The following is a 26,157-nucleotide window of genomic DNA, read 5'->3' on the forward strand; positions in this document are numbered from 1 at the left end:
AAGAAACAACCCGTATCTCGGCCATCAATGTGGACTTGGGGTCTTCTGGGACTCAGGAATCAATCACAGACAATGAGAACCACAGTGAACCCCTGAACAGTGTGGGGCTGGGAGGCGCCCACCAGGTGCAGGCGAAAATCCACATGTAATTTTATAATCTGCCCTCCTACTCATGCCTACCCTCCGTCCTGTGGGTTCCGCATCTGCAGGCTCAACCAATCTCTGATCGTGTGATCCTATAGCATTTACTGGAAAAAATCCACATATAACTGGACTCGCGCAGTTCAAACCTGTGTTATTCAAGGGTCAGTTGCACAACGGAGTTTTACAATTAGCCTACGGATATGAAATTAGGGTGATTCATCTAATGTCACAGTGAGCCAAGAGCAGAGCGGGGGCCGCCACATCATGGGGCTGTTGTTGAGGGAAAGCAGTGCCAGTGTTTCCTCTCTCAGATCCAAGCCCACCTTCCTATTCAATGCTGTCCCACTGGGGCTGGGCTCTGCAAACTACACGGCCTGCACTCCCCTGCTGGCTGGGTTCTGAGAAGCAGGCCGTGGTAGAATGGGGGGCAGGAGGAGAGAAGAGACTTTCTTCCTTTTTCTAGCTCCTGTCAGCATCCCTGCGGCTACAGAGGACCACCAGGGCTCGTTTCCAGATTCCTTCGGTAGCCCCAGCACCAGCCATGGTGTCCCCTGAGAAATACCAGCACTAGTGGCTGGAACCTGTTAGCGGTCTGCACGCCAGCATGTTACACCCCAGTCAACCACTCTCCTTCCCCACCAGAGCACTGGTGCGGCGTCTCCTCCGGAGACGTGAGGACCTCTCCTCTGGGCTCGCAGGTTATGGTAACCCTACTTTATCCTGCGGTGGTAGCTGCTTCCTGAATTACTGAGATCTGCTACCTCAGTGCCCCTTTTTGCTAAATCAGCTTGTATTAACTCACCTCTGATGTAACACCCACCATGGTTTTCCTACTGGACCCTGTCTGACACAGTACTTGTTACTGAGTGAGTAACTGCCTCACACTGCCTTTGACACACACGTCTTACGAAAACATCTAATGCATCTGCTACTTCCTGCTCCCCAGATCCAGTGCCGTGGACCAGCGTGAGGTTCTGAGGGGTGTGAAGACCACCACGCTCTCTGCAGACTAGACCAGGACGAGCACAGGAAAGTGCTCAGGGCTAGAATACACTGCTGGCTCCCTGGCAGAACTTCTTTCTTCCCAAGTTACTCCGTTTAGATTTTGGTATGTAAAAACTAGCATGAATTCATTTCACCAACAGGAATGGGATCTGCAAATTTATCTTTGACGCCAATGCTGTTCTCCAGCAGCATCTGCTTGACTGGAAGCAAGTGGAGGAACCTGAAAACTGTTAGTTCTCCACTAGATGGCAACCACTACGCAAATTCGCGTCAGACTCCCATCACGCTAGCAGCCAACAGACGGATCAACACATTTTGCTGATCGTAAGCAACCGACAACAGCTGGGAATGTGCCAAAGGTCTGACACTGGTTTGCTGTGAGGCTGTTTCGAGTCATTCACTGACTTGTGGCAGAGACGGCTAGTTGTCCCCAAACATACTGGTTAGCGTCGGCTTGGTGATGCTGCAGTAACAAACTAACTCCAAACAGATCCCAGTGATCTGACACATTCCATGTCGCACGCAGGTTGGCAGGGCAATTCCACGCAGTCTGCGGGGGATCCAGGCTGACGGAGGCTCCAGGATCCTGGGGATGTTTCAGCTGGAACCTGTGCTTTCCTCGGTTGCTGGAGGCTGGAGCAGTAAGCCGATTTTATTTCTTAAAATAAGACAAGGGTGAAGTCGGCCACACTGATTGACTTTCTTTCACAGGTGTTTCCTCTGTGGCATGCAATGCAGTTTGATGGCATTTCACCCACAGGAGAACTTTTCAAAGCTGACGTCAAGCCTCTCGAGCTCTGCTGCTGCTTGTCAACTGGGTTTACGTCTTCTTCTCCACCTTGTGCTGTCACTTCAGCAGCTTTATGAGTAGACTCCAACTCAAAGAAACCACTTTCTTTTGCTCATTAGTAAGAAACAACCCCCCGGTCATTCAAGTTTTATATTTATGACAAATAAAACGATAATGAAAAAGTTTGAAATATTGCGAGAATTACCAAAACCTGATACAGAGATGTGAAATGAGCAAATGCTACTGGAAAACTAGTGCCTGTGGACTTGCTGGACACAGGGTGGCCACAAACTTTCAATTAAAAAAGAAACCAGTATCTGCGAAGCAGTATAAAAACGTACACAGAGAGATGGGCAGAGGGTTCAGGACAGAGTGGGAGGAAGAGCCTGGAAGTGAGTTCTGGCCATGCTTCCTCTAGCAGTTGTGCAAAGAAGAGACCAGACACCAGAAGTCGGAGCGATGGAGAGCATCTTCATTTATAGAACACGTCTACAGTTTACAAAGGACTGTCGCTTACATGATCTCATGTTACTCTCAGAACAATCTGCGAAGTGGAACATTTGTCACATTTCACAAGTGAGGAACTGCTGCTCTGAGACGCCGCTGTCACCTGTGGAAAGGCACTACCTTCTCTAGTCGTTTCTCCCCTCCTCTCACTCTTCCTTCTCAGGAAAGCCTTTTCTCCTGTATTTCCCCTTAAAATACTTGTCATCGGTCCTCTCCTGTTCTCCTGCTGGACCCTCTCATCAGGCGACCTCATCGACCCCCAGGTTTCAGCCACTGCAGATAAACCAACATCTGCCAAGTCTGCGGTGCGGAGCTGGGGCAGCCCGGGGAGCACCTGACCTACGTCCGGTCACACAGCTTCTGCCTGAGCTCTGACGTTCACCACGTGTGCCTGAGATGAGGCGCACGACGGGCGGTCCCCGGCTCACAGAAGCAGCCGACAGGGACGGTGAGGAGGGAGGAGGCTGGTGCTCAGCGGAGGGATAGGCCTGGCGAAAGCCACTGGAGCTCAAGGGTATGCAAATCCTAAATTCTCAGCATTATTTTTCTATATTTTGATTTTTGATTCCCATGCTAACTCTTTTTATACGTGGTCTTAATTTCAAGTTGCTTCAATTCTTTCTTTGAAAGCAAGAGAAGTTTAAAATATGAATCTGAATGACACAAGAACCTTGTATGGTAGACAAGCCAAGTATTATTATTAATTTTACAATTCACTCACGCACCCAAGCACTCACTCACTGATTTGTTCAAACGTTTACTGAGCACTTTTTATGTGCCAGGGATGGTGCAAGGCGTTGGGTTTAACAATGATTAAGACAATCCCCCAAGGAGCTCACAGTCTAATGGTAAACTACTGAGTTACTGAGGCACAGTGGTAAATGACTTACCCGTGAGGTAGAAAGAGCTAGGTACTCAGAAATGTGGGACAAGAGCGGGAGAGAGGGTAGGGGACAACTAGCACGTCGTGAGGAAACCCCTCTGACTGAAGGGCAAGGCTGCTTACAGAAACACATCACAAAATCTGCTTGCAAAAAAGGTTAAAATACTTTGCAGTTTTTACCATGATTGAATTCATGTCTTGCAAGGAATTAAGTCATGACGTGATGGCATTTCTACACTTGCCCCCAAAGCTTGGAGCGTGCCACCAGTCTGCTCAGACACGATGGCTCTGTAGGGAGCTTGAAGTCCAATTTTAGCACTGGGAACCTCACTGAAATGCTTTAATTAAATCCATGAACTTCAAATGTGTAGCATATTTATGATACTTCTACATGTAGAAGTTAGGAAAAAACTTGCCTCTAACCCTCATTCAGAGGATTCTAATAAGTTATAGATACCACAGAAGTTAGAGAATATGTCTGCTACTTTCCATATATACATTATTTCGGCTGTACAAGGGTGAAAAGTTTCACTCAGACATATTTCATAAGTCATCTAAACATTATACAAATATATACAAAGACATCATGTCCAGAGTGTGTGTACACCATCCATTGCAGACATGAACCCGTGTAAGGCAATTTCTCTCAAGATAACAACACATGATCCGTGCAGGAAAGGGCAGAGTCCACGAAGAACTGTCCATCCAGCCTGCCTGTCTTTCAGTGATAATTTTTTGTGATTCAGTAATTTCAGGAGGCAAGATGTCTATTTCACTGACAAAAAGCAGTGAATAATTATAAAAAGAGTTGTTTTCAAATGCAGAAACCATAATCATCCAGTAATCTAAGTAGTGAACTATTCAAAGGTACTACTGGCCTGACTGCTGCTACTGAGAATGAGAAACGTCAGGGATGATTTATTGCTCTGAGAATCACATCTGAAGTAGAATTCATCCACGCAGAATGTTCCAACTAGGACCCAGCACACCAATCCTCAGACGCCATCAGTTGCTCACTTCAAGCAATTCTTCATTTTGCTGTGGAGGATTTTCTTCTGAAAAATAAACCCGAGAGAAACCCTCCTATGTGAAGGTCTGAAAGGCAGGTAACAGAACACACAGCCCAAGTGCTTAAGGAAACCGGAAGACCTGAGTCAGGAACCATAATCTTATGTTAATGGCCTAAGCCTCAAGTTTTCAGTCTCCCAAGAGTAAACCAGAACTCAAACATATACCTGGAAGGACCATCAGAGGACACAGACAGCTAGGAAGAGTAAAAATATCTATAAGGCCGTAACAGTCATTTATAAAACTATATATATTTTAAAAATCATTAGAATCCTAGATTTTCCTAGTCACAAAACTGGTGCACTTACCTTTATTAGGGTGTTCTGGATGTTTGCTTTTAGATGAGAAGGTACCATCTGACCGTTTATTACTTGAGTGACCCTGCTCCACTTCACATAAATAAACATCAATGGGCCCCTTGGTGCTCCTTATGTGCACTGTGATGGAATCCTAGCAAACGACGCATGAAACACCGAGACGAATGAGAAAATTCATTCATTATAGTTTTTCACTTACTAGAACTGCAAATATTTCAAGGAACACTTCTGGAAATTTTAATTTAGGTAGTTTCCTTTCCATCACGTATTTGAGAAAATCATACACTCAGTTAGCTTTAGTCACATGAAACCACTGGCCAACACACACAGTTAAACCAGCTACTTGGTCATACAGGGGAGGCTTCAGAGCCCAAAGGGGACCACCTCAGCACGCAGGAGCTCATCTGTCTCTCCTCAAGGAGTTGACCCCTTTAAGAAGTCTGAACTGGAGACTCCAAAATCAGTGTTCTGATGACAAAGAAATCTAAAACAGTCTGTCAACTCAAATGATAAGTGTGCTAAGATTTCAGACCACTGGAGAGGTACTGAGCTAAATGAAAGGATTATTCTTCCATCCACTTGAAAAAGAGGATGAAGCCATGACAAAATATACCTCTTGTAATTTAAAATGTTAAATCCAAAAGATACCAGGTAATCAGTTGCTTCTACTGAGAACTGTGCAAAATTCTTAGGGAACATTCAGTTATAGAGGACTCCTTTGTTGTTTTGACTGGGAGTGGCTTCAACTGCAAAGTCAAGTCTATTTCCTTCCCTCCCAGACGGTTAGGCCTGGGCTGGGTACCTGGCACCCCATGCCCTTCCTGCTCACTGTGACCTCACAGCAGAGGGTCTCTGGACCTCCAGTGTTATCACCCTTCCCGTAGCTTCCTGGTAGCAGGCAGATGGGCTGAAGAATACCTGTGCTCAGCTCCTAGATGGCCAGGCCAGGTCTGGTTTGAGGGGTACACCCTGCACAACTCAATACTTCTGAAGCAAGGAAACCAGTAAGCTGCTCAGAAGTGGCAGCTGAGGATCGCAGGGTCCATTAAGTCAGGGGTTGGCCAACGTCTTCTGGGCAGGGCGAGGTAGTAAATATTTTTGACTTTGCAGGTCACATCATCCCTCTCACAACTACACACATTTGCCATTACAGAGCGAAAGCAGCCAGCGACAATATCTAAACAAACAGGCATGTGGCTGTGTCCCGATGCATTTATTTACAAAAGCCCAACAGGCTGCACTTGACCTGAAGGCCAGTCCATCCACCCCAGCACTAGATCCCCAGACCTCTCCCCACATCTCTGTGGAATCGGACTCTTTGTCCATCGCTCCCACTGACTTTCCCTACTGCTAAGAATGGCTGCCAAGAGGGCCCACGTTCCTCGGCTTTTAAATGGGACTCTAAGAGACATCTTGGGCCTGATCAAAGGCTCAGCAAGATTTGGCAATTACACCTGAAGCAGCTCACAGTACAGAGGGGAAAACAAAAACTCATCAGTCACTGCAGAAATGGACTACCATGCCCCAAAGTGAGGATGTGTTGAAAGACTAGTGATAAGTTACGGATGAATGTGACTATGTGAAATGTCCCATATTAAATATACATGTTACCTAGGAGACTTGGAATATACCCACATCTAAATAAAACAACTAGGAAGTATCACTAAGAAGACACAATTTGAGTGTGACTGGAGTAAAAGAAAGCCGTTCCTTTACCTACAGTACACTGACAAACAGCAACCGGGGTCTCACATGGACAGTGCTCTGCTGGGGATGAGAGGAAAGGCGGATGGTGAGAAATTGCTCTACTCTGAGGGAGGTTAAGTCCCTCTCACAATGAGGAGGACATCACCCTAGCACCGAGGGGCTGTCAGAACTTGACTTGCTCCAAGAACGGCCACATTACTTGGTTCTGGCTCTATCCTTACCAGGAACCCTTCTGATGTCAACTATCTTTCAATACAAACTTTCTTGCAAGGAAAAAGTGTGCTGAGCAGCTGGCAGCTAACAATATTTTCACTGACACAGCCATTTCACTTTTCATTTTAAATGTGTGACTCAGCATTCTCTTTTATTCATTAGTCTTTTATGAGTTGGGTGAGCGAGTTAATTCCCTAGAGCCCTGGCTGACACCAGATCTTACTTTTGGAACTCTAACACTGACGCCAATTCTTGGTGATCCCGCTAAGAGGCACTGAAATACAATGGTTAAGAACAAACCCAGAAGTCAAACGATCTGGGTTTGAATTCTGGTTCGGTCACTTACTGTGTCGTTGTGAGAGTTTATCAATCTTTCTGTGCTTCAGATTCCTCATCTTTAAGAGGATAATCATCATGACTACTACTCCATTTGTGGTGCTACTCAAAACAAATTAAAATGTGTAACAAGCCCCAACCAGCATCAGGCATGCAGCTAACGTGGACAGAGAGGTTATCGGGTTACTATGCCTGCAATAAAGCACAGCCTAAGCAGCTGGCCTGCTTCCCTCTTAAATCTTAAAAATGCAGGGCTACCTACTTCTCTGGGAGCTGGAACATCCAATCTGGTTTCTGCTGGAGCTTTAACTGCGATAACAATCTGTTCATGGAAGGCTTGAATGCTATGAATATCTTGATACGTCACATAAGCTAGTGTAAAAATCAGTCAAGGATCTCCAGGCAGAGTGGGGAGATAATTTATCTCATAACACATGAATGTGTGTAATTTTAGAATAGCTTCAGTTTTTATGGAATACAAACTCACGATTAAGGAAAGTAGTAAAAAAAATAATTTCGTGTATAATCCTCATTATTTCATCAACAATTCTTAAAATTTTATAAAGTTTCTTACAATATTTGTAACTCAAAGAATCTCTTTAAACTGTACTACTGTGGGTATGATGACACTTTCTGGAGAAAAATATTAATAAAGTCTGAACCATAAATATAATGCATGAAGGTATTCAAACCTCCCCACTCTCTTCCCTATTCACTGCTAGAGCTTACTATGAGAACCTTTGGGAAAAAATATTCAGAGTCTGATGAGAATCTTCTAAAATGTAAGGTGGAAAGAATCTGTAAAAAGTAGAAACAACTTAGAGAATCAGGTTTTCTGGACCATCGTGTATTCAGGGGATTTTCCTCACCCAAAATTACTTTCCATCTCACTACCTGAATTTTTTTCCTCTTATTTTATTGTGTTGCCTGAAATTTCACCAATTACGTGATTTACTGGGTTTCCCCAGCATTCTTTTTTGACTCCACAGACCTTTTGATTGGGTGTAGTAATAGCATTTATTTTCCTTCTAATAACTGTACTGTGGAAACAGGAGTTATGACTGGTGTGGAGATAATATGTAAATGTGAAGCATGGAACAGCTCAAAATCAGTGACACCTCAGAAAGATGCCACAGGGGAACAGGGCAGCCAAACAGTCTAGGAGACCCAGGAGGAGGTCAGCACCGAAGGCAAGTCTCCCACTCCAGTCCCGGGGACTCTGAGCTTAAGAAGAGCATCGACATTCGACCAGGCTTTGTGAATTAGGATGGCAGTTTAAGTACCATTTCTACAGCAGTTCATTCACTTCTAAAGGTCTAATTTTGTATCTTCAATATATTAATTAAATCCCTAAGCTGACCCTACTATTCAAAGAAACCTGCCATGGAAGGAGAAATTTTTTTAAAAGGCACAGAGTTAAAGGATATCTTTCATTTTCTTTGTCATCTGTCAACTCAAACAACTGCTGAGCACAATCCTTAATTAACTCATCCAGAGCATCTTCCATCGCTGACAAGTCAGAAAGCTCCTCCTGCAGCTTCTTCTGTTGGGGCATGGCTCCAAAATTGCTAAGATCAGATCCTCTTTAAAAGAAAAAGATCACCATCAATAACATCTAGGAGATCACAAAACAATACCAGTTAAGTCACTCACTGGAGCTTCTTCAAACATTTGCAGCAGGTGTTTCCCACAATGACAGAGAGAAATCAGGAACTGAACTCCACTCCTGTCCTCCCATTATTCTAGATGACCGTCGTTCCTTCTGGTTTTTGTCTCCAGTTCTATTCTCTTACATAGGGACTTTAAAAAACAAAACCAACTCTATAATCCTATGGAAATTAGCAGTAGCAGGCAAAGCTGAATGAAGTTGAATGAGCACTGGGCGAAGAGTCAATAACACCCAGTTTTATCCCCAGCTCTACTTCTTACAGCGTGACTTGACAAGCTACAATCTTTTAATCCCTTAGTTTTTACAGATGAAATACAAGGAGTATTGGCCAAATCATGGTTCCTCTGCTAAAATTGAGTCTTTATTTTTCCCTATTGTGTATTTTTTATCCAGTTCTATCTGAATATGATTATACAATTTTAAAAGATATATTTTCTTTATTACTATCTACCCCAATATGACATGACCTGAGTAACAACTGTTATTGTTTTCTTCAATCTTTACAGAAAATACAGAGGGAAAAGGCTGCTACTTTATCTTTCGCTTGCTAGTTCCCAAATTAGTGATTCAGAACATAATCTGATATTAACCCCTGAAGTGCTGTTTAATGTTATTTTGCAAACATTCTCAAATTACAATTCAATTTGCATTTCCGTACCATTGAAAAAATAACCTCCCTTATGAACCCCTTTCCTCTAACAGCTAAGTTAATTTTAGAGTCATTTTACAATCTTTGTTGGTAGAGTTTTCATTTGCCTGAAAGGTCTCTGGAACTATTATACCCTGAACTATTTCCTACTGATCCAAAATACTTGCCTATTGTAAGTACAACAGCCTTTTCCCTGTGTGCGTGCCCCCAGGCGCACGCGCACGCCTGCACACGCACACACCTGTATCTATGTCTACACCTCTACCATAAGGTCTCTGAGAGCCTTCCTAACTATACGCTGTCTTTAGCAATTGCCTTGTAGACATTAAGACTCCTTCTCTTTTTTCACATCCAGGGCACTGTGTTCCGAATGTCGTAACCAGAGGGTAGTTGTTAAGAAGTGAGACATCTGCCCTCTGCCAGCACTGAGTAACAGCCTCTGGGGAGGGAGGGAGGCCTCCAAGTGTTTGTTACACACTGTGCAAGAACCACTGTTTTACAGCCTTAACTATTTCCCAATGTCAACAATCAATTGAAACTAAGGAAATATTAAAAACAAAAACAAAAAACTCCTGTGCAGTCAGATTCCCCCGTCTTGTCTTGAAAAGTGAAACTCTTAAAACTAATCATGATTTCATTTAACTTTTCCATAATATTAGAATGATTTTCCATAATATTAGAATGAATGGTACCAATGATATTCTATTCTAAGCAGGAAAAAAATTATTTACATACCTTGTGGGACAATGTAAGACAATTTTATAGAATCCTTCTCTAACAAAAATTCGCATCTTTGTTTTAATAGTCAAAACACTGCTAGTATCTAATTTGTTTTAAGCATAGTATCATCACTTCATGAGAAGGGGAAAAAACACGGAAAGTCTGAAATCAGCTTACATCCATCGAATATGATTCTTAGACTTTTTTTCAACCAGATCGATTCCATCCAAGACATTGGTGATGTCATACACTCTTCGTTTCCGTACTCCCAGTTTTGTTGCAACCTTGTTTAAGTCAAGAATACCCCCAGGAGCAGATCTGACAAGATCCATAAATTTTCGAGTTAAATAAACCAGTGATACATCAAAACGAGGTCTCTTCACTTTTAGAGCTTCTGGGAAACAAAACAAAGACAACTTGTAAAATTTTAAATAGCATTTCTTTCTCAACTCATTGAAAAAAACCCATTTATTTCTTCTTGATCAGTAAGCATAGACACCTACAGAAATTCTACACAATGACTAAAATCATGGCTAATTTTTACGAGATAGATTTCTATAAAATAACAAATGTATTTCCACTCTACTTTTTATGGCTGCATAATATTTAACTGCATAGATTATCTGCAAATTTACCCCAATATAGGAAATTCAGAGTGTCTCCAATTTTACTACTTTTCACAATACTTTAATGAATCTCCTAGTAGCTAAATTTTGGTATGCATCTCTGTTCCCTTTAGATAAGTTCCAAAATGTGGAATTGTTGAGTAAAAGGGTCTTTTGAAGTGTACTGCTACACCTGCTGACAGAATGAAGATTCTATCAATTTTACGCAGTGGGTGAGGGCCTCATCTCACGCCCTTGCCAAAACTAAATATAATCATTCTTTTCATCTCTCCCAATTTGATACTAAATAAAAAGGTCTTATGGTTTAGTGTGCAGAGGAAATAATTCTACAGATAATTTAGTTGTCCTTTTGGGGTGGAGCATGTGATTACTCCTTAATTCAACTTTCAGAGCGCACCGCAGTCAGTATGCTTCAGAAGAAATACCCACCCTTACCCACAACCCCTGCAACACCATGTTCAGTTTAAAGACCACTCGTGGATAGCTCCAAGAAACGAAAGTACGTATTTTAGAATATAAACATCTTCTCTGTGGAGACCACTCCTACACTTAAGATTAAATGGAATTAAATAGGAATTAAATTTTTTAAAAAATTCTAAGTAGAAGACAGTCACGATTGTACAACAAATCTTGGAAGACTACAAATGAGCGATTCTGATTTAAAAAACATTTACAAGTGAGCTCTGAATAACGCACGAGTTACCCTGTGTGTGATTCACAGTAGCCCCTGCACCTGCGGTTCCTCCAAATCTGCGGACTCAACCAGCCCTGGACTGCTTCGTACTGCAGTCTTTACCACTGAAAAATCCACATATAAGTGGACTGCAGTTTAAACTCGTGTTGTTCAAAGATCAACTATAATTACACTAAATTACTAACAAGGCATGGTCCTAAAAGTTCAGGATAAGCATATTCCTGTGTTAGTCATTTTATAAAGAACAGATATAAACTGAACACCTATAACATGACAGTTGCTAAAGGGATAAAAACATGAATAAAACAGTCTTCAAACTAAAGGAACTCCACATTCAATAGTCTAGCAGGAACCCTACGCAAAGCCCAGAGATGAGTGTGAGAGAGGACTTCAAAGTTACATGCGAAGATAAAACTCACGAGAGTGGAAACAGGGAAGGCCCCCTAGCAAGCGTGGCTGGGAACAGAGCACAGAAAGACTGGACAGGGTGGGGTTCTCGAGCACTCACGGGGACGAGGGGCTGAGCGAGGAGAGGAAACAACACAGCAGCCCATGAGGACACAGTGTATTCAGGGCTCCCACAGCGTGTACAGCGTTAGTAATGGGGAGGGTGCAGAGGGCTGGGGGGGAAGGCTGCAAAGTGAAGCAAGAAACAGCCTTCAAGGGCCTCGTCCTTCTGTCTGTCCATTCTCTCTTGCCTTGTTTCTTTTAAGGATATGAAGTGGGTTATGAATTTAATATAAACAAATAAAACCAAACAAATGAATCAGGATTTTTCCTATATGTAACAGAGCATCACTGAAGACTTCTAGGTTGAGTGATGTCATCACCGCGTATCTGTGTTAGAGAAACTACACTGGCAGCAGAATTAAGAGGTGAGGGGTGCCTGGCTCTGCGATCTCTTCTGTCTGGGAGGGAGTGAGCCTGCCCGAGGCAGGAGCCAAACACGTGGGTGAGGCTGTGGGCTGAAGTTGGAGGCTCGGGGCTGAATCCTGATGGAGCAAGTTACTTAACCTCTCTGAGCCTAAAACTAAGGCTTATCTATAAAACAGGACTAATAATCCCTACTGTATTTGAAGGTTGTGATAATCCATGCAAAGAGCCTAACACAAGGCCAAGCCCTGAACAAGCTCAATAAACATCAGACGTGACTGCGAGTGGGTGGTACGAGACAGACGAAGGAAACGCTTCCAGAGTAAAACTGACCAAACGTCGGGGCCAGATATGGGTGGGGCTGTGGCGGGGCAGAGAAGTGAAGGCTCATGTTAAGATGTGCAGTGGGCGTCTATGCACCATCTACCCACTGAGATTAGGAGCACATTAAGAGGAAATTGGGGTGGGGCCATTTATCGGGACAATTTCCAGAAAGATAAGGAACTAGAGCAACTAACATTCCATTTCCTGTAACGGGCTCTGAACACCGATCCACGGCAGGAGTAGAAGGAAAAATCAAAGGAAACCAGGAGGGCAGAAGAGCGTCCTCACGCTTGCTGCCTGAGAGGGCCTTCAGCCCTGCTGACGGCAACACGCGCTCTCACAGAATTCTGGGAAACATCCGCCAACACAGACCAGTCCACTCCAAAAGCGACACTTCCAAAGCAACAGAGAATAAACTGGCATTTGTGCATGTTAACAGCCCACAACCCCAGGAGTTTTCACTGAAATTTCAAGCCTTACATTTCAGTGTACAAATAATATTTTATTTAAGTTACTTACCAACTCATGTACATTTAAAATCACATGAAGTTCAAACTACAAAACCTAAAACCTATTCAGGAATCAACTTACTTCTCATGGACACATATTGTACATTATCTTCTAAATTAATCCTTATTTTTGATGGCTGAAAAAAAGAAGATACAGAAATTAATTAGTAATTTAAAATGCAAATGAACAGCAAAAGGCAAAAAAATGCAAACAAACAGCATTTTACCGGATAATAATAAAGGTTTTTTTTCTCACCCTGGGATAATAATTTGGGTGTAAGAAAACCAGTTCTTCTTCTAATACTTATGCTAACTGTAATCACATCTGACAAGGTTCACAGATTTGAATTTCTAATACTGCACGGTCCTCCATAAGTACAAAACAGTAGTTAAAGAAACAGGGGTGGGGGAGAAAGGAATGGGGGGGTGAATATGAGAATTTATTACTAACAGACACTAATTTATTGATTGCATCAGGTACTGAGGATAAAAATACAAAGACGATCAGGACACTGTCCCTGACTCTGGGAAGCGCAGAAGTCTAAGATACATCTAAACTAACAAATGGTCACCCCTTGCTAATTAAGTGTAAGTGGTTCCAAGAAATGTGCTCATAAACTTTCACAGGCAGCCTTGCATTCCCATGATAATTAATGTAAAATCAGCATTTTTAATAATAGAAAATAACGCACACTACGTAACTAGGAACTTTGGTATTAGATTAATTAAAAATCTCTCTTAAATCCTTCAGACAACCAGAAAATTAGTAGTAGCTCCACTATCAACGCTCACCATTTTACCAGTTATTTCGAGGCTGGGAAAGTTTATATAAACTGGTAGTAACATCTGCAATACATTTAGAAATTGTTTTTGCAAACAATAAAATCTTTAGATGAAGCTGTGTAAACAGAAACCCATATTAGCCTCGTGCGTAGAACAAAAGATAATGATGCCATGTTCCTCCAGACAAGCCCCGTGCAGGTTTAGTTCTTATGTAAGTGAAAAAACTGGTCCCAAACTGGCCGCAGCAGAAGTGGGAATGTGAACGCCGTAAGGCACCTGAGAGAAGAATCAGCAGTACCACGGATGTGCCCAGCGAGGAAATCAAAAGGGTTCACAGGGAAGGGGGATCCCTAGCTGAGCCTTGAAAGACAAGCCAGATTTTGCCCCAACCTGCGGGAGCCTGGGGGGGTGGGAAGGAAAAAAACAGGGCTCCTGGGGCAGCAAGTGAAATAAACAAAGATGTGAAAACAGAAATAGCCTGGGACCTTTTGAGAACCCACCTGAGGAGCCAGTGCGAAACCGACTTGATACTGAGGCTGAAGGGCAGGCTAGCACCTTGCCAACGCGGAAGACCGTGAAAGGAACGCTAAGGAGTCTGAACTTTACGCTGTAACCAGAGCAGAACCACCACAGATTTCTGAACAAGAGAATGACGAACTCAGGCTCGTGGGTTAGAGATCTAAGTGTGTTAGCAATGTGACAAAGAGACTGGAGGGTGGGGAAGCCTGAAGGCGAGGTGGGGAAGCCTGAAGGCGAGGTGAGCAGCTCCTTGCTTTTCAGTGACACAAATCCTTGACACAAGGATTCGTTTATCATTTATGACAAGATGACAGCACCTGTCAGCAAGTTAACCTGATAGGGAACAATTCCCCTGAAACAGAGCTCCACTGTGAAGTGAACTGAGTTGTTAGAATTTAAAGCAACATATAGGCTTCCTGGGTGCAAAACCCCAGTTGAGAATGCCCGTCTTGGGGGCAGGGGCTCTGCCTGGCTCTCTTTTGCACAGGGCTGACCACAGTGACTTGCAAATACAGTATCCAACAGTCAGCCACTGAAGGGCAGTCCTATTAAAGTCAAACATCAGACCAGTATGACCAACTGTCACTGCTACTTTTACATTCAACCCTTCTGCTAACACAGTATGAGACAGAGTTGAAATACTGTCTCAAGACTCTCAAACGACAAAAAATCCACCTTCATCACATTGGTTTGGAACACACAAACAAATACCGTAAATGTTACACATATTATGGTCGGTTCATGAGTTTTCTATTCGGTCCATGATCTGTTACTTATGTATCTGCAACATACTATTTTAATTACTACAATGTTAAAGTAAATTTTGCCATCACGTCAGTGCAGTCCTGACAACGCACACAGACAGGGTTAACAGAGCAGAGCCCACAGCGCTTTACTGCAAACAGGCTTCTGTTCTTAGCAGCAGAGCCAAGTTCTACACTCACAGTACTCAGCTGTTTCCCAACAGGCTGCCTCCCTACCTGCTCTCCACATACTCTAGAAGGGCAGCTTTCCTGCTCAATACTCCTCCTTCTGGTCTCTTATCTAGACCGTTGCTATTCAGCTTGGCACAAGGATAATAAGACCTCAGTCATGCACAGTAACATGAGAAAGTATGACTTCCTTTCCCCCACATTCTTTGCTATAAACTACATATTGGCTATACTGAGATCTGTGGGAGAACAGATTCCAACAGCATCCATTCATTTTTTCCCCCTTTGAATATAAAAACACTATGCCTTTATCTTGGAGGAATCATAACAGTGTCACGCCCCTCGGGGCAGACATGCCAAAGGAAGATCATCTGAATCCTACAGATCTACAATCCTGGAGATTTCCAAAGTGCTTACAGCAATGACACGTTCATCTCATTTATATTCAGAATTGTTCTTGACTAGAGACTGGGTTCAGGACTACTAGGACTTCTTAAACTCTGGGAGATCCCAGCCCGTATCTGCAACACAGTGTAGGAATATAACTTTTTACTGCCCATTTTCCAAGCTATTGCAAAGATTAAATGACAGATTTTGTAAACTGTAAAAATCCTATGAAAGCACAAGAGACTATTTATTATTGTTTTCCTTCTTGAACTGGAACAGTGCCTGGCACATTCAGGCACTTGGTAAATATTTGTTAAACTAATGAACAGAGACTGAAATAGGACCTCATCGAAGATGACTTCAACTGACAAATAACAATGAGTGTTTACAGACACAGGGACGGGGGAAGACACCCTCCTGGGTACATTAATAAGGATCACTGAGAGACCATGAAGCCTCACTGCCTGTTTTCTAAATTCACCATCTGGATAGAGTCAGTCTGACAATCCTGGCAAGGCTTTCCAGCTTCTCTGACTTTGGTGAGTCACATTCAACAGGTGAGATTTTCGGGGAGTAAACGGGACTAGGCAGGACCTCCCTTTTGAAGTGGTTTAAAATCAGAATAAATGCTTCCTCATACAAAAGTTAGCGAGCGATCAAAAAAAAAAAAAAAAAAGTAAATGAAATGCCACCCCTGCACATGGCCTGCCAGAACAGAACCCGGTACCTGGCGCTGGAGGGAGACGATGAGGCTCTCCCTCTGAGGGCACAGAGAGGAGGTGAGAAGAGGGGCCCCCACTTCAGGTGAGGAACGACGACGGTCCACCCAATGGGAGACTGATTGTGTGAACCCTTTTCAGGGACATCCATTTTTTAAAAATTTTGAAATAATCTCAGCCTTCAGAAAAGGTGCAGAAACCGTACCAACAATTACCACATACCCTTCACCCAAATCCCTCAAATGTTAATGTTTTGCATTTGCTTTATCATCTTTTTCTCTATACACACGTGCTTTTTTTTTTCCTCTGAATCATTCGAGTGTAAACTGCAGACCACTAAATAATTCAGTGTTTATCTCAAGGACAGTCTCTGACACAACCACAGTATAACTACCAAAAAGTCTGTTCAAGACTAAGCAGCCTTGATAAACAACAAGTTCATAACTGTATAGCACAAGGAATTATATTCAATATCTTGCAGTAACTTCTAATGAAAAAGAATCTGAAAACGAATACATGTATGTTCACACATGACTGAAGCATTGTGCTATACACCAGAAACTGACACATTGTAAACCGACTACACTTCAATAAAATACATGTACACAAAAATGGAAAAAAAAAAAAAAAAGACTAAGCAGTCTTGAAAAAGTCTGTCAGAAGAAATCTGGACTTCAAGGACACTGCCAGTAAAGGGTTCAAAAGGACAGGGGAACTTACAGAAACTTGAAGAAGGGGGATCCTTGTTATGCTAAGACAGAGCACTTAGCAACAGTATCAACTGCAGTTCTGAGGAAAGTCGATGTTAATGAACAGGGTAATCCTACCAAGGAGATTTCCAGGCAGCACTGAGGGCCTTTGCAGCTCGGCCCTTGCAGCTCATCATACAAGATGAGGGAGACTGAGGAAAGAACTGCTGAACAAAAGGAAGCCAGGATTTAGTGGCTTTAAAAATTCTCAGCCTCTCAAGAAGCTAAAAATTAAGAAATGACTTCTCAGAAAGACCAAATCAAAGGCAGACACCACAACCTAAAGATGAAGGTGTGGGTGTGACTACAGTTTTTGCTGGAGCCCTCAGGGATCAAAATGGCCCCTTGGAGAACTACTCAGTCACACAAAAGGCCCCAGAAGGAGAGTAAGAATGGACCTCGCAGATCTCTCGCTCTAACGACAGGGCCACGGGGAGCTACAGGGCCACAGGGAGCTGCAGGCACTGTCCCTCGGCCACCCCAGCAGAAGTCCAGGGTAGAGAAGAGTTGATCTTGAAGAAATCTATGGGTGGGACTTCCATCTACTGAGTGAACCACAAGCTTAACAGTAGTTTTTGAGAGAATTACATCAGCAAAACCACTGCCAGCTTGGACTAAAAGGGACAAAGACAGTTCAAACAGAGAAGAGGCCATTGGACACCCCAAATTCTGCTGACAGGCTGAAAAAAGCACTCACCTATGAATAGATATTATCTTTCATGAAAAAGACAGACTCAGATGGTGGCGCCAAGAGCCCAGGGGGAGACGTGGGAGCATGGAGAACTGTTCCCAAGCCTTGAGACCTAATTAAGAAATTTCTCACCCTCACCAGGCTGGATTTCAGAACTGCTCTGGGCCAGGTACTCCTCGGTGCCTCCCATTTCCTCTTTACGAACAGGACTGTCTACAGCAGTTATCCTCTGTGTCTTCCCCACTAGTGTATGCTGTGGCTGCGTGCTGGGTGTGTGTGTGTGTGGGGGGGGGGTCAGATAACTTGTCTTTTTAGTATTACAGACCTAAAGATATGGAGGAACCATACTTGAAAGGCTGTACTTAAAGAATTACACCTGAGGAGCTTGAATTCTTATCTTATTCTCTGAGCATAAAATCTGTTATTGTGAGGCTCAAATTGCAAGAAATACACTTTAAAAAGACGATTACAGTTAGTCACTATGTGGCAAATATAAAAACTTGGAGGCAAGCCAAGTATCAGGAAAACTGGTTAAGAACACACTGCAACAATCCAAAACACAGACTGTGGCTAAAAGTGGCAAGTACTGGTGATTAACTTTAACTAGACAGAGAGGATGGAGAGGGTCAGTTTGAAAAAGAGAAAAGGCAAGGTTGATGCCCAGGACACTAGCTTGGGCAATGTGGTGGGTGTGGTGCCATTTACAGCAGGAGGAGACAGCAAGCTGTTGCTTGCTTAGGCAAGAAGATAATGAATTCGATTTTGGATATATGAGTTTGAAATCTAAGTAGAGATGTCCCAGTAGACAGTCAGAAAGCTATGAGCTGGATTTATAGGTTTGGGACTTACTATGACATGGTAACCAAAACTACCAGAGTGGGTAAGGATTTCTAAGACTTCAAGGGCTATATGTATCTTCTAATATTAAATACAAAATTAAGTAGTTTTTTCCATAGTAAGAGTTTAGAACTTTTAGCATGTTCTCAAAGATTAAGACCATCAATATAAATAGTAAGAGAAGTCATGACAGTGGTGCATGACATCTCACGTGAAGAAACTGTGAAGAAGGTAGAAGATCTGAGTAACATCAACATGGGAGGAAAGGGAAAGGAAGAGGAGTCTGCAAAGGAGAACAAAAGAAGCCAGATGAGCAGATGGAGAGCCGAGATTAGGTGTCCAAGGAGCTATTCCATGGTGAGAGTTTCCAACAAAAGTGAGTGGCCAATCATGTCAAAGCTACAGAAGATACATAGTGAAACATCCGCTGGAAGTGACAAGGTTGTTGGTGACCTTGGTAGGAAGTTTTAGAGCTCTGCTCAGGGCAGATGCCCACCGGCAGCAGGGCAAGGTGGTAACGACAGGAGAGCAAGTAGACCCATGAGTGCAAACAATTTTTTCAAAAAGTTTGGCTGTGAAGGGGGAGCGATACCATAGATGGAAGGGCATACGGAAGGAATTAAGGGAGGGATCTTTCAAGATGGAAAAGGATTTAGGATGTGGTTTAAGTAGTCGAGAATTTACCATCCGGAGTCAGATCCTGTGAGGTTAAATCCAGGCTTTTCTACTTACTAGCTAAATACAGGGAAGCCACTTAACATCTCCAAGTCTATTTTGGTAATTATAAAACAAGAATAACCCCCTAGGACTGCCCTGCAGAACTAAAGGAGATAATGCTCATAAACTATTTTTGAGCACCGAATCTTCTTGGTGTCTGGGCACACTGACTCCAGGAAATGTTTAGTTACTAGTAATCAGAAAGAAACCAGCAGAGAAATTGATAATGGCGGGAGAATGGAAAATGATGGTTCATCGAGGGTCCTGAGGATTAAGGAAAATCTACTGTCCAGAACAACAGACAAAATTAAACCTTTTTGCAGGGAGTCCAAACTCTCTACCATTTTCTCTGTCAAACAGGATGGAAGATAATTTGCTGAACGGGGAGGCTCTGGATGGGAAATGTGAGGTGTGGACAAGTTTTAAGTGGCTGAAGTAGGAGAGCGGGAGAGGAGGCTGAAGAGAAGAACAATTGAGAGATAGCTTGCAGAGATAGTGAGAAATGGAAAAGCATGATTATCTCAGGCAAAGTTGAGAAATTTTCTCCTACACTGCTCCGTAGCCGTGGTAAAAGCCAGGGAGGCTGACAACATATTTGCAAGCAGATGCTGAAGGGAGAAGAGTTTAAGCGAGAAGAGTTTAAGCAGGTGGCCGGTCTGGTTCACAGGACGTGATGGGGCAGTGCGAGAGCCGGGGAGACCGAGGAGCAGCCCCGGGCCCAGCCCCGGGGAGGTCACGACCGAGGCGACTGCCAGTCCAGCCTCTCCGCGGGCAGGGTACCTCCACCTCCACCCGACGGCCCCGCGCTGGAACACACGCCGTCCCCGGAGCTTACCAGCAGCCCCTCCACGTTGATGGGGTCCCGGCACCGGCGGCGAACCGTCTCCTCCGCCGGGTCCACGAGCACGCTGGGCAGCTTCCGCACCGGCCGCTGCTGACTCATGCTGCCCAGCCGGCCGCCCCTCGCCCTCGCACCCCGCGAGCTCTCCCGCCTTCTCCCGCTCGGGTCGGGCGCCGCCCCCAACACACCGGGTCCCGGGGGCCAAGCACGAACCGGGTCCCTGGCCTGATCGGAGGCGCCGCCTGGCTAGGCCGGCCTGCAGAGGGACGCGCCGCTGCCCCCGCGACCCCGGGAGCAAGAACGCAGGCGGGAGGCGAGCTAGGTGACCCGCGGACCACAGGACGCCAGGCCCGCCATCTTCCCGCATGCGCAGTGCGCCGCCCCCAGTGCGCATGCCCGCGGCGGCCGGCGCGCTCCCACGTACTGATCGGCTCCTGGAGGCCGGAGCTCCGGAAATCCCGGGGACGGAATTCACGGAGAGGATGGCGAAGGAAAAGGAAGACGTGGAGCAAAATTCCAGGCACAGGGAACGGGGCGAGAGAAAAGAGGCAGCCCGGACAACGCAATAGTCGCCTCGGAATTCTTGACACTAACGACACTAATAACTGAAAATTCTGAGCCTGCAGGGATGTTAATTTACTCTTGAGCTCCCTCGGCCCATCTCAGGTACTTGCCCAGTGTTGATGCTTAGTAAATGCTGGTAACCAAACCGTCGTGAAATTTTTTAGTTCTCTGCATCTTTCTTTCTTTCCCTTTTTCTCCTTCCTCTTTTCATATGAGAAATAAATTATTGATTCCCTATTGTGTTAGATATCATGGCGGGGACAGGAGATATTCGTTTGAATTTGGCACGGACTCAACCTCAAATTCCGGTGGAAAAGACAGATAAATCAACGGAACATTTAAAGCGGGAGCCAGAATGTGTGTTTTCAGATCCTGGCTCCTCCTATTTGGAAGTTTACCAGACCTTAAGCAAGCTAGTTAATCGCTCTGTGCTTCAGTTTCCTCGTCTGTTAAATGGGATCAATGCCAGTACTTGCCTCATAAGGTTGTTGTGAGGAATGAATGAATGAATGAATGAATGAAGACTACTTAGAACCGGGAATAGCACGTTTGATATAAAAAAGCGATACCATGTGGTAAGTACAGAGTGGAAGGCAGCAACTGAGCTGTGATAGTTAGAACCAGGGGCTTCTAGGCAGCCCGAGGTGAGGCAGGGAAGGCTCCCAGAAGAAGGTGGATGCCCACTAGACTGTAAACTTCTTGAGGTCAGAAGCATTCCTTAATCTTTATATCTCTGGCATCTAGCACAGTTCCTGGCAAATAGTAAGTGCCCCATAAATGTTTGCTAAATATTTAGAATGACGTGAAATAAAGGATAACCTAGGGGAAGTCTCCAGAAGGTTGGATTTTGTTGCACAAGAGAATTTCCCAGAGTGTTTATATGACACCTTTCCCAACCAGAGTCCCCGAGAAGGCAAGCTCTGGAGAACAGAAATGACTATTTTTAATTCCAAAAACCCCACATAAATCTAGCATTTGCTGTATGTTTAGCATTCTGCTAAATGTTTTGTACAAATTTTCTTATGTAAATCTTACATTAAAATTGAAAGATGAGTCCTTTTCTGCCCAATTTACAGATAAGCAAAATGAAGAGGAGTAAGATTTACAAAAATTACCAAAGGTCCTGGCTAGGCAGAGACAGGATCTGACTTCATAGCTTGATTAATTTGGTATGCAGATCCCTGGGTAGATTCTTGAAGGGTGACTAGATTTCCTACAGTCAGAGGTGGGGTCTGTGACTGCAGGTGGGGTGGTTTGGGATGGGGGGGCACTGAAGGCTGAAGGCAGAGCTGAGCACAGCTGTCTAGAGTCAGGGCCGTGACCCCTCCAGACACTTACCTGTGACTTGGCTTTACCCTGAGACTTGATCATTGGCACATTTTTGAGCCTGTGCCTGGCAGAAGAGGAGGTGCTGAGGAGTGAACTAAGTCAGAGGGAGGCCTTACCTTATGGTCCAGCGGCCCCCACACAAACCAGAGCACATAAATACTAAGTCAGAATATGTAAGACACCCTATGGGAGCACAGGGAAGGAGGAAAAAATACCGAATTTAATATAAACGACAGGTGCTTTTTCACACACCTCCCTATGAGATAGATATTTCTAGAATACAGATGAGGATACAGAGGATCAGAGAGGTTAAGTGACTTGCTCAAGACCACATCCTCAGGTGGCCGAAACGCAGGACTTTAGCCACCAAATCCTTTGCTTTGTCCACCATGTCCCACTGTGGTGCACAGACACAGTTCCCAGCACGGACATTCTAGTATTTCCCTTTCCAGTCCTGTTTTTGTGTTTTTTCCTTGGGACAAAATGGTACTAGGGAAAAACAGGATAGGCCCAGTGCCCGTGTGTGCCTGACTAATGCTGCCTTACCTGCCAAGGGATAGTCTACCTTCCTTTTATGGTAAAATTTCCTCCCCCGAAGTCTGTGAGGAGATGGCCACGTCCCATGGGGATTTCTGTGATGGCAGAAATGTTTTGTGCTGCCCAATATGGTAGCCATTAGCCACATGTGCCTGTTGAGCGCATGAAGTGTGGCTTTTGTGTCTCAGGAACTGAAATTTAATTTAACTTAATTTAATTTAAATTTTAGTAGCCAGGTAACTAGTGGCTACCATATTGGATGGCACAGGTAGAGACACTAAAGTGTGGCTATCCTCTAGTCTGGCAAGATTCTAAGTGTGGTGTGTGGACCTCAGCATTGCCACCACCTGGGAGCTTGTTAGGAATGCAAATTTTCTGGCCCTACCTCAGACCCTGCAGAATCAGAAACTCTGAGAATTTGGGTGTATTCTGCAAGGACTAGTCTAGCCTAACCCCTTCTTTTCCAGACGAGGAAACAGACCCCCACCCCATCTCCAAGTGCTGATACCCTAGGTAAATCGAAGCCAAGTTAGCTTTTCTAATGCAGTGTTTCAGGACTGAGGATGCGGAACAAATCCAATGGTCACCACTATAACCTAGCATTCGCTAGATGTTACAACTTTCTCCATATACCTTCTACTCCAATTTAGACATTCTTAGACCTTCAGCAACAGGATGAGTCCAGTGGGAGGCAAGGAGGATGCTTAGGAGGCTGTCAGTCACCTAAAGGACAGCTGATGATGGCTCGACCTGGGCGGTAGTGGTGGTGAAAGTGGAGAGAAAAGACAGAGTCAGGACAGATGCAGAAGGGACAGAGCTTGAGGGCTGGTCAAGTTTAAGGGAAGGCTTGGACCCCAGATGGCTTGAAGTCCAGGCCAGTACTTGAAGTTCAGGCATAGGTGAGATTTGTTCAAGGGGCAGGAGTAAGGGTAAGGTGGCGCAGGGCCAGGGGTTAGAGCCAGAGGGCAGCCACAGTGAGAGGGCTGGCAGAGACTGTCACAGTTGTTTGCAGTAAGTGGTTTTGCTTTTGTTTTAAACTAATCAGCAACAAAGGTAATTGGGAGGGAGTAGCAAGGGAAATAGAAGGTAGATTTGGACTATGAGTGCCTTAGAGCTTCAAAGAAAAGATGTTTTCTCTCTTTCTTCCCTCCCTCCTTTCCTTTCCTTCCTTCCTCCCTCCCTTCCTTCCTTCCTTCCCTCCTTCCTTCTTTCCTTCCTTCCTTCCATCCTTTTTTCTCTTTCTTTTATTCTTTCTTTCCTACTTTGCTCACTTCCTCTCCATCACACCCCCCCTTTTTTTTAAGATGGAGGAGGCTTAAATTTTTTAATGTTGATGAGAAGGCGCTAGTGGAAAGGGAAAGGTTGACGCTATGATGGAGAAAGGGGAGGACTCTGAGGATGCTGACGGGGATGCGATGCAGAGAGCCAGTGGAGGGGAAACTGGGAGCAAGACGAGGACTCCGCCTCCACAGTGACGGAGGCAAGTGTAAGGACAGGGGCAGGTAAGCTTATAAGGTATTTTTAGCAGGAAGCTGAGGGGGTTCATGCTCTGTGAAGCCAAGGTCATCTGCTGAGAGTAAGCGGAGATGGCAGAACTGGAGATTTGGGAGACATGCCAGGCACTCAGAGAATAGTCATGGAAGGATGGCTGGATGATGAACAGTAGAATAGAATAACTTGGGGAACAGAATAAGATTTTGGATTCCGCTGGAGATGACCTCTGCAATCCATGACTATTTCACAGCAGCTCTAATGACATATCCTCAAATGAAAACTGGAAATAGAACAGGCATGTGTAAAAGATGGCTGTGGAGAAACGGTGGCAGCAAGACCATTCCCCATTAGTTTTTTGTATGTGGTAGCCTGGGTCATAGGACCTCAGGCACAGAAAGAGGTCTTGGGGATGCTTTAGTAAAACCTTATCTCAGGGGGAGGAAACAGAAAACAGAGAGGTTAATGACTTGCCTGAGATCAAAAAGATTGTTTCCACGATTAAAAAATGGGCAGAAGAACTGAATAGACATTTTTCCAAAGAAGAAATGCAGATGGCCCACAGGCACATGAAAAGACACTCAACATCTCTAGTCGTCAGGGAAATGCAAATCAAAACCACAGTGAGATATCACCTCACACCTGTCAGAATGGCCATCATCAAAAAGAAGACAAATAACAAACGTCAGCGACGATGTGGGGAAAAGGGAACCGTAGTACACCGTTGGTGGGAATGTAAATTGGTACAGCAGCTGTGTACTGTACCACAGTACACAGTAACTGTGTACTTAAAAAGCTAAAAATAGAACTACCATATCACCCAATAATTCCACTCCTGAGTATATATCTGAAAAAAATAAAAACACTAATTTGAAAAGATACAAGGATCCCAATGTTTATAGCAGCATTATTTACAATTGCCAAGGTGTGGAAGCAAGTTGTGTCCATCAACAGATGAATGGATAAAGATGTGGGGTATATATGTATATATATATTTATATACAGTATAATACTACTCAGCCATAAAAGAGAGCAAATTTTTGCCATTTGCAGCAACACAGATGGACTTGGAGGGCACTATGCTAAGTGAAATAAGTGAGATGGAGAAAGACAAATACTGTACATTATCACTCATATGTGGAATCTAAAAACTACAACAGACTAATGGATAAAACAAAAAAGAAGCAGACTCACAGATACAGAGAACAAATTAGTGATACTGGTGGAAAGAGGGGGAGAGGGAGGGGCAAGATGGGGTAGAGGGGAAAAAAGAGTTACTATGGGATTATATGAAATTATTTGTGTGAAACTGTTGAAAATTGTGAAGTGCTATAGAATTTAAAGAATTTCATTCAGTAATAATAATAATTTTTTAAAAGATGGTTTTCTAGCAGAGCTGCCACTCAAACCCTGGTCTCTTCCTTTCCAGATCAGTAGCCTTTTTAGGAAGGTGATGAGGCGCTGGGACACACTTGGCAGAGAGGAGTGTGGAAGAGATGCAAGGATGCTGAAAGAAGAGAGGTGCCCTGGAAAGAGGGGCAGACAAATCTGGGCTGGAGCGAGTCCTGCATCTACCCTTATTAGCCTCACTGGCAAGTATCTTAACTTTTAGGATCCTCAGTTTCTATATTTGTAAACTGAGGATAAACATCCCTGCAATTCTGCTGCATTGGAGATAATGGGCATCAAGTCCCGGGGTCACAATCGATCCTCGATGATAAAGCGAACTTCACAATTTTCCCAATAATCGAGTCTCAAACTCCCCACTCCAGGGACTAAAAGTGGTTCTAAAATGACATCAAATGGAACAAAGAGCCGGGGGGCTAACTCTTTGTTCTGAGGTTTTGTTCAGAACTTGACAAGCTTTACGGAGAGCTCCCAAGAAGTTGCCAGCCCCCTAGAGTTTCATTGGTCCAGGACACATGGATTCAGACTCTCCACTTAGCAACAGTATTTGCCTCCCACTTCAGAAAGGAAACAAAAAAGTCAGCGTGCAGTTAAATACACCCACAAGAACAAATCCCAAA

The 26,157-nt window shown here is 44.1% G+C and overlaps 1 protein-coding gene and 1 long non-coding RNA gene across 2 annotated transcripts; one reads left to right on the forward strand and one right to left on the reverse strand.

Annotated features, from left to right (window-relative positions):
- Window positions 1-2,390: 2,390 nt before the first annotated feature.
- Window positions 2,391-20,343, reverse strand: E2F6 (E2F transcription factor 6). The gene is made up of 7 exons (XM_006191866.3): window positions 20,204-20,343; window positions 13,117-13,171; window positions 10,186-10,402; window positions 8,398-8,553; window positions 7,233-7,347; window positions 4,706-4,847; window positions 2,391-4,384 (listed from the first exon to the last, which is right to left on the reverse strand). Exons 1-7 carry the CDS (start codon window positions 20,309-20,311, stop codon window positions 4,335-4,337), a joined length of 843 nt encoding a protein of 280 aa, XP_006191928.2. The 5' UTR covers window positions 20,312-20,343; the 3' UTR covers window positions 2,391-4,334.
- Window positions 18,824-25,660, forward strand: LOC116668889. The gene is made up of 3 exons (XR_004326120.1): window positions 18,824-19,008; window positions 19,729-20,875; window positions 25,560-25,660. It is a non-coding gene; the product is annotated as an uncharacterized LOC116668889 (long non-coding RNA).
- The last annotated feature ends 497 nt before the right edge of the window (window positions 25,661-26,157 follow it).

Source organism: Camelus ferus, chromosome 15 (genome assembly GCF_009834535.1).
Source record: "Camelus ferus isolate YT-003-E chromosome 15, BCGSAC_Cfer_1.0, whole genome shotgun sequence".
Taxonomy (NCBI): domain Eukaryota; kingdom Metazoa; phylum Chordata; class Mammalia; order Artiodactyla; family Camelidae; genus Camelus; species Camelus ferus.

Excerpts from the sequence above, each read along its gene's own strand:
- E2F6 (XM_006191866.3), bottom strand. The coding sequence starts at position 20,311 with ATGAGTCAGCAGCGGCCGGTGCGGAAGCTGCCCAGCGTGCTCGTGGAC. Across the intron at positions 8,554-10,185 it reads AAGAATCATATTCGATGGAT|AGGATCTGATCTTAGCAATT; the intron begins GTAAGCTGATTT and ends TTTCTTTTAAAG. Across the intron at positions 4,848-7,232 it reads ATGTTCCAGCTCCCAGAGAA|GATTCCATCACAGTGCACAT; the intron begins GTAGGTAGCCCT and ends GTCGTTTGCTAG.